Below are 12,208 nucleotides of genomic sequence, written 5' to 3'. Positions count from 1 at the left end.
TATTGTCACGTGGCACAATGTAAAAATTAATGTCAAATTCAATGTACTTGTAGCATGATTCTATAAACAATTAAGCCACTTTTTATGTACAAATTTTGAAAAACTAACAAGTACTATCTACAACTCATTTTACTTATTTATAATTTAAATCATTTATAAACACTTTCAAAATATACTCGATTGTTGTTCATAAATATAGATTGCCTATATAATTCTTTTTTCTCAATACTTTTAACAATATTTTTTTTGTTGGAGTTTAAAGAATTTGATTTTTTCCACTTCAACTACTTTATTATGACTTAATTCTAATTACTCGCTTTATCTTTATAAAAAAAAATAAAAAAAATCCATTTCCTCTTTGGTGTAATATATCATTTTGTCATAGGCAAGGAGCCAAGAATTCGTAATTTCTCATTCATCCGATATTGGTTTTCGAAATGCCAAATATTCCCTTCAATACATGCAGAGAAATCAAAATTCTCTTTCGGGGGGGGGGGGTCCCCCCCCCCCCCCCCCCGCCCCCGGCCCCCCCCCCCCCCCCCCCATATTGGAGGTGTGGCTATTGGCCACTTGGCGTTCTTGAATTTGGCCCTGTCTTTAACTCTGACCAATTAGTTTTATTCTAAGATTTAAATGAGAATACGTGGTCCATCTTAAACTTTTGAATAATATATAAACAAAAATAAAAGAAATCAATTCATATATAATAATTCTTCATTTTCCTAATTTCAAGAGTCCATGTGATGCACATTTAACCCTTGTTTGAGTCACATTATTTTTCTTAGAATGAATTTTTTAATAATATATTGATGAAAAATGTATGGTTAAAAAATAAAGAAAAATTTTAGATTTGCGTATAATATTATTTTATTGAAAAATATGTGATTGAAATGATATAACTCTTTAAGAAAATATTTTTTCTGAGAAAATGTAGTTCAAACAAGTCCTCAATTATGTTTCCATAATCTTGAATATCTAATATTTAAAAGTACATACATTCGAGAAGCATGCATCCGTAATTGTCAGCACTGTAAATTAATTCAAAAGTCAACAGTAATTTTATAAGCAGAAGATTTGTTATCAGCTTGAAATCTGGAGTACTGCAAATATTAATAGAGACATTAGGCTAAGAATGAAGATGAGTTTGAGTTCTGTAGAGATGGAGTGGAGTTTCCTTGTTTTTTCCAGCACCATCTTTTTACCAATGTTGTTCTTCATATTCTACAAAAGAAGGCCAAATTACAGCAGGCTACCTCCAGGACCACCTGGATGGCCATTATTTGGTCACATATTCCAACTTGGAACTGCACCACATAGAACCATAGCCGGACTCAAACAAAAGTATGGCCCCGTTGTGTGGTTAAAGATTGGTTCAGTCAACACGATGGTTATACAATCTGCAGATGTAGCCAATGAATTTTTCAAGAACCATGATCTCTCATTCATCAACCGCAACATTACTGACATCTTGAGGTCAAAGAATTACCACAAAGGTTCCTTGGCGTTGGCTCCATATGGCGTCTATTGGCGGGTGATGAGACGGCTCTGCACGGTGGAAATGTTTGTTAACAAGAGAATCAACGAGACCGAGTCTTTGAGGAGAAAGTGCACTGACAATATGCTCTTGTGGATAGAAAAAGAAGCCAACTCTGTGGAAGGAAGGAGGAATGGTATTCAGGTGGCACGATATGTTTTCTTGGCATCGTTTAACATGATCGGGAATCTGATGTTGTCCAAAGATTTAGTGGATCCAGAGTCGAAAGAGGCTTCAGAATTCTTTGACGCCATGAAGAGAATAATGGAGTGGGGTGGCCGTCCAAATATTTCAGATTTATTCTCTTGGCTTAGATGGCTTGACCTGCAAGGTCTAAGAAGAAAAATGGACCGTGATTTGGGGAAAGCAATGGATATTGCCACAAAATTTGTCAAGGAGCGTATAGAAGAACGTCTGGCAGGCGGACCGACGAGGAAAGACTTCTTGGATGTGTTGCTTGATTTTGAAGGAAGCAAGAATGAACCTGCTAAATTATCAGAACTGGAGATTAACACATTTATCCTGGTATATTTCAACTTTCATTTTGACCAAAATTAGTCGTTAGTATTACTCGGATTAGAACTTGAAACGGAAAGCATATATGTGTATCCTTCTCTAAAACTTAAAAACTTTTAGATGATATGATTTTAATATGATATCGGAGTACATTTATATCCTAAGTTGAAGTTTCCTTACCAATCATTCATTGAAAAAATTATTCACAAGAATAATGTTATTTACAGTCGCTCACTACACCAATCGTCCTACGTGACATACACATGGCATGTGATTATTTGATATATTAATGAATAAAAAAACTACCACATCAATGTATCAAATAATCAACTGTCATATGTATGCCACGTAGGATAACTGTTGCAGTGAACGACTACAAATAGCATTACTCTATCCACAAATTAGGTATCTGGTTAAAAAGTGAATTTTTTGTTGAAGACATAATTGAGAAAAAAGTTTGTAATCTTCTTCGTGGTTGGAAATCCTTTTTTTTTTTTATCATAAATAATTTCTCAATCATTTGCTAAGCAACTGCATTCCTATGCAGGAAATGTTCTTAGCTGGTTCAGAGACTTCTAGCACCTCCATCGAGTGGGCATTGGCGGAGCTCCTACGCAACCCGAAAGCAATGGTCAGGGTTAAAAACGAGATTTCAAGTGTGGTAGAATCAAACAGGAAATTCGAAGAAAGTGATATCGGTAAACTTCCTTACTTGCAAGCAGTTATCAAAGAAACCCTACGCTTACATCCTCCCGTTCCTTTCCTCGTACCTCGGAAGGCAATTCAAGACACTAATTATATGGGATACTTGATACCCAAAGAAACACAAGTTTTTGTTAACGTTTGGGCCATTGGAAGAGACGAAGAAAATTGGGAGGAGCCTTGGGATTTTAAGCCGGAAAGGTTTTTAGGCTCCAATACTGATTTCAAGGGACAACATTTTGAGTTCATACCATTTGGTGCAGGCCGAAGGATTTGTCCAGGTCTTCCATTAGGCCATCTTATGATGCACTTTTTGTTAGGCTCATTGCTTCACGAATTTAATTGGGAACTTGATTTTTCGAAAAATCCAAACACCATTGACATGAATGAGTTGATTGGAACCGTTGTGCGAAAACAGGAACCCTTGAAGGTGGTACCAACAAAACGTGTTAGTTGATTCATCTTGTAATAGACCTATATATATATGTGTGTGTGTGTAGTCAGTGACGGATCCAGCCGGGCTACAAAACAAAAATAAATGAATTTATCTTAATAAAATAAAAAAAGAATAAAGTAGACATTTTCAGGGGCGGACACGGGTTATAGCATGGTCGCGCCCGTGCTTGTATCTGTCCCTGGTGTTAGTTGATTAATCTTGTAATAGACCTACAATATATATATATATATATGAGTATCTGCTTATTTGGATGAACAATTTGATGATAATTTCTACAGTATGAAATCGTTTTTGTTGATATAATGCTGATTGTTCACCGCTAAGCTCTCTTTTAATTGTATCAAATCTACAAGTGGTGCCCTGCTGGACGCACAGGGCGGTGCCCGGAGGGTGCGCCAATCAGGCGCCTTGGACGAAGATTTTTCCTTTATAAGTGTACACAATGGCTAGCCATCGTTGGGTGCTAGCCACCTGGTTGGAATGGAGGAATCATATGAATTGTCGTATACAGTCAACAATCATTCTCCAGTCTCATGTCTGCTCCTAATCGATCTCTGCAAATATTTCTTTGTTAGTGACACTTTGGAAAGTGTATATAAAAAAATGGAATTAAACCTTGAAATAAATGTTTAATTTCGATTAAGGGAAATGAAAGAAAATTTATCACCGTTTTCTGTACATTTTATAAAACAACCATTAGTGTTGAAAATATGCGTCAAATTTCCAACTTGTACACAATAGTTTTTACGGTGATAAAACTTATTATATCTACGACGGCAAAGTGATACAGTAAATAAGCATCTTGCTTTGTTATGGGAGAAAATGATATTTAATTAACTTACGGCATATTCAAGAGGCTTTTTATTGTTAAAGAGTATATATAAATTTAGAGAATAAATTTTTTTTAAATAAACCAACAACCTTTTGATTTTTAACATTTAATTTTACTACTCAATAAAAAATCAGATTTTAGTAGATTTTGATAAGAGTTGATAGAACGTGTGGTTGAAAAGTTGTGGATTCCATGAAATGTGTAACTAAAATTAATTGTTGATTTTGACTTAAATTTTTATCAATTATTTTATTAGAACTAAATAGGAGCTAATTATATAAATAGATTTAAATTAACACAAAAAAATAAATAAAAGATAGAGTTACAAAGTTCTGGCCTTAGGTGATCACAATAATGTTTTCTTAAAGTCGATAGCCTCTTCTTCATGTCGATACTATTGGCACTACACAACTTTAAGTTAACACTCTTATAGTCTTAGCTATTTTTCTTCTATGTACACGACCATAAGAAAATAAAGAACCAACCTTTAGTCACTAGCTCCTGAGTGAGGGCTTCATCACTCGTACGTCATAACCGTGGCTCACTCGCTTACAATAGAGTCTATGAGTTGTTTCAAATTGACAAAATACTTGAAAATTTAGGACAAAATATAGAGAGATTTCTATGGGGGCAAATGTGCTTTAAAAAGTGAAATAAATGCAGGTGAATCAATTGACAAATATAAATATAAAAGTAAGACTTGTAGCTAAAGGCTACAAAAAAAAAAAAGAAAGATCTTGATTATTCGATATATATTCACATATTACAAGAATAACATCCATTTGAATGCTTATAGCAATAGTGGCACTACACAACTTTAAGTTAATACTCTTATAGTCTTAGCTATTTTTCTTCTATGTACACGACCATAAGAAAATAAAGAACCAACCTTTAGTCACTAGCTCCTGAGTGAGGGCTTCATCACTCGTACGTCATAACCGTGGCTCACTCGCTTACAATAGAGTCTATGAGTTGTTTCAAATTGACAAAATACTTGAAAATTTAGGACAAAATATAGAGAGATTTCTATGGGGGCAAATGTGCTTTAAAAAGTGAAATAAATGCCGGTGAATCAATTGACAAATATAAATATAAAAGTAAGACTTGTAGCTAAAGGCTACAAAAAAAAAAAAGAAAGATCTTGATTATTCGATATATATTCACATATTACAAGAATAACATCCATTTGAATGCTTATAGCAATAACAACATTAAATAGTTTGAAAATATATCAAATGGATGTAAAATGACATTTTAATTAGATGAAAAAGTTCATATAGAGCAACTTGAAGGATTTATTGATCCAGAACAAGAAAAGAAAGCATATCGACATTTTTAATTACTTTACAGGTTAACCCACTTAAAACTTGAAATGTTGAAATTTTGATTGAACTGGTGAACATTTGACTCACATGAAAAAATTAGTGAAAAATATTTGGTTTTTTATGATGTCGTGTTTGGCATTTGGGTTTGGACCACAAAGGCACCCAATTTTGTGAGAAAAGAGAGAAGGCCTAAGTACCATGGGTTTTGGATTGTGCACGCGTCGCATACCTAGAAACCATTGACACTTGTTTTTTTGTTTAGATAGACATTTCATCGAAAGGTTGTTTGAATAGTCCCCATTGTTCTCTAAAAGCTTTGAGGTTGTTCGTGTAAGTGTTATGTCTTAGATCTAATCAATTTTGGACATAAACACTTTTAATATATAATTGATGCAATTTATGGCAGATTTAATATTTAATATTCAATTAAATTAAATAATAGAGTTCGTAGATTCAAATTTTGGTAATTTATTAATACGAGAAGTTGTGATTATGAGATACAAATTATATCTGATTGAGTGTTAAATCATACGTGGTCATAAGTAATAACGAGATACAGATATCGTTATTACAGATAGATCATTACGTGTGACATTTCTTACTTGTAAAGTAAATAGGTGATCTCACAGGTTAAAGTGTGGTGATATTTAAATGAATACATGGATGTTTTGTTATGGAACAAAATATTGGAAACCCGTTGAGAAATTCCACATGGATAATTATATGAATATCAGTGGTTAATCTCTAACGTTCTGGGAGTGAAATTGGTCGTTTGACTTGTGATCATCATGGTGCCTTATATGAGGACAACCATACTTTGACGGTGTTAGATGTTGCTCTGCCAAAGGCCGCTAATACTACATCGTTCGGGTATGTTAAGAATCTTATGAATGTTGTGAATGACCAATAGAAGATTTGTCACTCTTAAATAGTAAAATATTATGATCTACATTTCATTCAATTAAATCGATGACAAAATCCTTGGGCAAGGTGTACACAGAAGTCGAAAAAGAGTTTTCGACTTATATTGACTTAATAGTGAAATGAAAGACATGATCAATAATCAGGATTTACATACTTCAATATCTCGTAATTGATCGGATCATATTGACAAAGAGATTATAATTTCACAGTAAACGAACGAGTTTGATTTTTCATACCACATGACATTCTCGATCACATGCATTGCCCTGACACATTGTTAGATGTCAATTGGGGACAGCGAATGTAAATTGTTGATAAATTAAAATGGTATTTTAATTTATCAATTTGATTAGATCAAATTAATAATTCACGTCATTAGACATCATGATTGGGAACATGATGAGTCGTACACAAAAGGAGAACTAAAACATTGTGATTTGTCAATTAATTAATTTAACAAGCGTTGGATAAATTAATTAATTGAGTTGCTTATTTATATGTTTGCATGGACTAGATTTAATTAAATAGATTAATTAAGCCCATGTTTGGTTCCCATTCTTTTCTTATTAAAATGAAAAATATGACCGTTATCATTCACATCAAGCCACCAAATTTGAATTTCTATCTCTTGTGTGGAGCTCATAAGGACTATATTTTTCATTCTCATTCTTATAAAAATGAGAAACAAACGCCCAGGACCGAGTCAGAAAACAGACCAAGCCCGTTTGGGTTTATATAAATAAAGTGAGGGTTTGCATTTTAGAGAGAATTCTATTTTTTCTTGCTAGAACAGGTGGAGAAAATATTGATTTCCTACAATCTTGTTATGTGATTGGACAACTGTTTTTAAGGACACATAGAGAAGTCCATGGACACAAATAATAATTTTGTTCATGATTTATAATCTCGTCCCTATTTATATAAATCTGAAGGAGTAAGTTACTTTAAATTGTTTAAAGCAGAAACTCAAGCTACTATGAAGGTCTAATCAAATATGGAGGCCACATAATAAAATTATATGAAATGTTCGTGTGTCATGATTCGGATCGGTTCCTTGCTTTTCTCCATTTTTGTTAATGGTACGAGGAAGATTGGCTCTCGACCTTCATAATAATAAGTATTAGTTCGAATTTCTTGGAAGAGATGCTGCATAGTGCTATGGGCTTACTAGGGTTGAGTTCTTCTTCATATTGATCAAGCAAAGCCTTTAGCAGGACAATAAAACGATATACGTCAAAATATTTCTTGCACTCTTTCCCGACATAATTAGGAAAGAATACACTCAAACCTGTGCCTTCTTGCACTTCTTGTAACCGTTAGTGCGAATGTGCCATATATCAATATCTCATATTCTATCTTTCATTCAATGAACCTAAATTTTTCACCAACTCGCCAAATTTTCCAAAAGCACTGTCGCCTCTTTACTTCACAGCACTTTGATTCTATTCGATTGATGTAATTGATGAAAAAAGGAATTTATATTGTGGTTTAGCAAAGTGAATTTATGAGGGATGAGCTGATGCATTTATAGCAACAGCAGTACCTGCATTAGATAGGATTCGCTGTATTCTACACTGAAACAAGTTAGCAAACTCTGCGTAGAGATAAATCAATCTGATTCACCAAATGACATTAGGAGTAAAAGTCATGGAGAAATATATACTAGTGGCTTATTTAGTAGGACTATACAATACTTGATAGCATTTAAGCAAATAAAATTAGAATCTGATTTTTAATCCGATCTTCTATTACTTACCAAACATGCCATAGGAAAAAGTTTAGATCGATGCAACTGTAAAAAAAGCTCATGCCAAAAAGTTAGTCATAGAGGATCCATATGAAACACAATACATGCCCAACTAAATACCCTTCATTAAACTTTAAAAGGCACATGAGAAATCTACGGATAAAATATAACCATCACATGCTCTACTACAAGAAGACTATCGGGAGGTTTTTTCTTTAATTTCTCTACGAAATCTTGAGAGGTAATTTAATCTCATGAGAAGTTCGAAAATTGCTGCTTCAGTCTTTACTTGCTTCGCAAAGTGAAGGGTCTGAACAAGAAGCCCGTTTGACCCAAAAATCACTCGCTGCCTTTCAAAGTTCAGAAAAGAATGCTATCTTATTGTGTCAAGAGCAAGTGGAGACAAAAATTCCAGTGTTCTTACCAGTGCTAACTTCGATTCCTCTCAAAAGGAGGTATCATAAGTCGTTGAACCTAAGGATTTTGAAACTATCTTGAGTTTTGCTCTCAGACGGTTTTTGATACTTGCTGGTAACATATCGTAAAGATAGTCTCTTAAGTCGTCACTGATCAATTCAGGAGCTGAAGCTAGCTTCTTGATTATTAGGATGACATTTCCATAGCGGAGATCCAAAGCAGCATAATCGAGAGTAGCTGGAGAGGCATTTAACAGATTCCGCTTGGAATTGAAGAGAGATTGTTTAGTGGAAGTTGTGCTACTGTATCGAGTTGGAATTGCAATGGAGTCATCAGTGTCTTTATTAGAAGTATCGTTTGACTGCAAAGTGTAGCTACTTGAAGGTACTTAGCTATCTTTAACAGGGGAGTTATTTCCACCAGTCACCTGTCCTTTGAAGCCACCAGGAGCTAATTGTCTGCCTTTCATTTGAGTAATTTTCCTCGAATGGATGGATGATGGGGAAAGAACAAGCAACTGCTTATTCCTTGATCTAATCTTGTCATCAGACGGGGCCAGATCAGAAAATGACCTATTCAATTTGTTTTCAGATGTATAAACTGACAATTGCATACGAGCTGAGATAGAATTCCCACGCATAAGTAAATCATTACGGGGTACTGATTATGGTCCTCAATATTTTCGATCTGATTTGTTCTATGTAGGTGCTTGATTCTCTCAAGAATCGTAAATAGGGAACTCAAAAGCAACCGAACAATATAGTCATATGTTCTAACCCAAGGAAAAGTCTCCTGAAGATTCTTCACTTCCAGACGTTGCCACACTACCATCCACTGAAACCCAAATAAATTCACTTGGTCCATATCAGCACCAGCCCTCATTTGTCTCGGATTCTGCTCGAGCTCTACCAATATTTCAAGCTCTTGATACAACTGCTCCGTGCTCGCAACAAACTTCTCCATTTTCTTAACCTTCCTCTCCATCTTCTTTAGCCTGTATTGCCACCATATCCATTTGGGATCTATCTCGCCTAGATCATCAAATACTCGTTCAAGATTGTGGTATAGTGGGTCTTCACACTTCTTCCCCAGAATAGCCACCGACTTCGACACACTCAACAGATTCTCAAATATCTCAGCAAGAACAAGATCCATCAGATAGTCCTTATCTCGAGAAACTAGTTTTTGAATGCCAATTGAGTTTACAATCTCCTCCCTCAATTTAACAATCTGTTGATCACCAAGATATTGCCATATATTAACCACCTTCGACATCAACCTCGAGACTTCAAATGCCAAAATTCCAATCACGAGCTTCTGAGGATCCAATGTTCTACCCTTGCGAGAACTTCTCCATATATTACCAAACCAATTCTCTTTCACAGTTTTGCCCCCCGTCCCACATATTTGATAAATGCCTAATTCACCTATACCATCCATTGATCTGTATAAAATTTCACAAATCAGATGACTTAGGGAAAAAAAATTTGAAACCACATAAAAAAAAGGAAATACACACACACTCTGTGTGTATTTGAAGTAGACGCATAACTGTTACAAATTATATAAACTTCACGACTAGTCGGCTACTTCATGAGCATAAACTACATTTCCAAATAATTTCCCATTTTTAGCATAATAACACATAAATGTTTTAGGTTTAAGCATATGAAAATCATTATCTTTCTGATACTATCAGCAATAGAGCGAAATTCTACAGAATTTTCCAATATTACACCCTGAAAAAACAATGCAGCGAGTAAAACCTATAAATTATGCTAATTAACAACATAAGCTCACCGATTGTTCAAGCAATCTCCAATGGTATTCGAGCGCCCAAGCATCATTTTACTAATTGGAAAAAAGGATCGAGAGAAAAGAGTTAAAAAGAGTAGTTAAAGAGGAAGTTTGAAGGAGGTGTAGGTTTGTAAACGTCGCGCCATCATGCCAAAATTCGGAGTGACCAAGGGAAAATTATTTGTATATGCGATGGGGTTCTGTCATACGTGGCAACTCTGGTGGAACCACACGCCGTCGTATTAGGATATAAATTGGATTTTTTGTGCAAAATTTTAACTTTTATTGGCATTGTTTATTTTGGTACTTGGGTGAAGCTAAGAGTGGCTGTAGGAATTTCTCGGGGCATATGCTTGTCTTATTATTTAATTAGAGTTTAATGGAAATGTAATAGTGTTAAATTTGTTTGAAATTGAGCCAATTATTATGAATATTTGTGACATTGAAATTTGCAAGCGTACAAGATCGTTGTACAAGTAATAGGAATAGAAAGTTTTTAAGTTTATCGTTTTCGCGCGAAATAAAGTCTAATATTTAGTTCAATAGTTTTTATTAAATTCAAGTGTGAGTGACATCAAGAGAATGATTGTTTGGTTTTCTATACTACTATTAATCTATTAAAGTAATAAAAGTGAAGTTTTCAAATGTGAGATGCTTGCATTGGAATCCTGAATACCTTATTGCCACTTATTTCAACTCTTAATTCATAATATAGTTAATTTAATGCATTTTGACAATCGATAACTTTAACCTATTCAATGACTTTTTCCAAAATATACGAACCTATGATTAATCGACCTGATCTTATTCCTAATCCGAATTTATATGAAAATCATGCATTTAGTTTATATTATCTAAGTGGTTGCATGTGTGAGAGAGATTATTTTTAATTCTAACTAAACATGTTAGTTTTACCGAGTTTTAAATTCAGTGTGAGTATTTCTACACTATAACAAACAACTTATTATCTAATTGGTAGTTAAGCGATTAAATAATTATGATGGGAATGCAAAACTAGTAAAAAATTCAAGAAATACTAAATTAATAGTCTTGAACTAAAATAAATGAACAAAAGGGTTCATCAAATATCCAATACAATGAAGAAATTTAGTATAATACCCTATTGATTGAATTATACACAAGAAGGAAATAATATCACTAGGAATGAAGAAATGTGGAAGAAAAGTAAAGAAATCCACCTTTTTTTTTAATCTAAATCTTGAAAAGGGATCAACAATCTTACAATAATTCGCTTTTGAGTTGATAATTGGCCTCTTTTTTCAATAGATGAAATAATCAAATCAGTCTCACTGAATCTTTCCCGATGTCCAATATCTATTTTCTACAATCGACAACTACATCGAACATGATCGTTAAACCTTCCAAAACATATAATCGAAGTGTTCTTTGTCCCTTTATGACAACTTGATCCTTACGTTGCTTTTCCCCCAACTTCCAAACAAAAATCTAGTGGTGCTATCCGATAACAAAATATCAAACTTCATACTTGCCATCTCGAAACAATCAAACCTCATTTTGAGTTGATTAAATTTTGCTCTAATAAGAAACCAAACTGGCCTTCCAAGAATTGTCAAACTTTAGCTCTGATACCACTTGTTGGAAATTAAGCCAATTGTTATGAATAGTAAAGACGAGATAATGAGCACACAAGATTTACGTTGAAACCTGAAACGGGAAAAATCACGAGTAGATGTGGAGAATTTACTATATTAAAAGTAAAGAGTTACAATATGTGATGCTGGATCTCATAAGACTGACTTGTAATCTCTCTATCTGCGAGTCTTTCTTAATTAATTTAGATCCATCTGGATCACTCTCTGAGTCAATTAGATAAATATGTGTAATACATCACATATTTATAATACAAAAATCTCTAACGTACTCGGAGAATTAATACCAACAAGAGTTTAACACAAAAGTGAAAACCCTATTATAG

At 34.0% G+C, this 12,208-nt stretch overlaps 2 protein-coding genes across 2 annotated transcripts; one reads left to right on the top strand and one right to left on the bottom strand.

Moving 5' to 3' along the window:
• Positions 1-1,023: 1,023 nt before the first annotated feature.
• LOC111404167 (cytochrome P450 76A2-like) lies at positions 1,024-3,476 on the top strand. Its single transcript, XM_023032930.1, has 2 exons — positions 1,024-2,059; positions 2,598-3,476. Exons 1-2 carry the CDS (start codon positions 1,133-1,135, stop codon positions 3,207-3,209), a joined length of 1,539 nt encoding a protein of 512 aa, XP_022888698.1. The 5' UTR covers positions 1,024-1,132; the 3' UTR covers positions 3,210-3,476.
• Positions 3,477-8,032: 4,556 nt separating this feature from the next.
• On the bottom strand, positions 8,033-10,411 carry LOC111404165. The gene is made up of 2 exons (XM_023032929.1): positions 10,255-10,411; positions 8,033-9,898 (listed from the first exon to the last, which is right to left on the bottom strand). Exons 1-2 carry the CDS (start codon positions 10,299-10,301, stop codon positions 9,031-9,033), a joined length of 915 nt encoding a protein of 304 aa, XP_022888697.1. The 5' UTR covers positions 10,302-10,411; the 3' UTR covers positions 8,033-9,030.
• Positions 10,412-12,208: the final 1,797 nt, after the last annotated feature.

Source organism: Olea europaea, chromosome 11 (assembly GCF_002742605.1).
Source record: "Olea europaea var. sylvestris chromosome 11, O_europaea_v1, whole genome shotgun sequence".
Classification (NCBI taxonomy): Eukaryota; Viridiplantae; Streptophyta; class Magnoliopsida; order Lamiales; family Oleaceae; genus Olea; species Olea europaea.
This window is presented reverse-complemented; position numbering and strand designations above follow the sequence as displayed.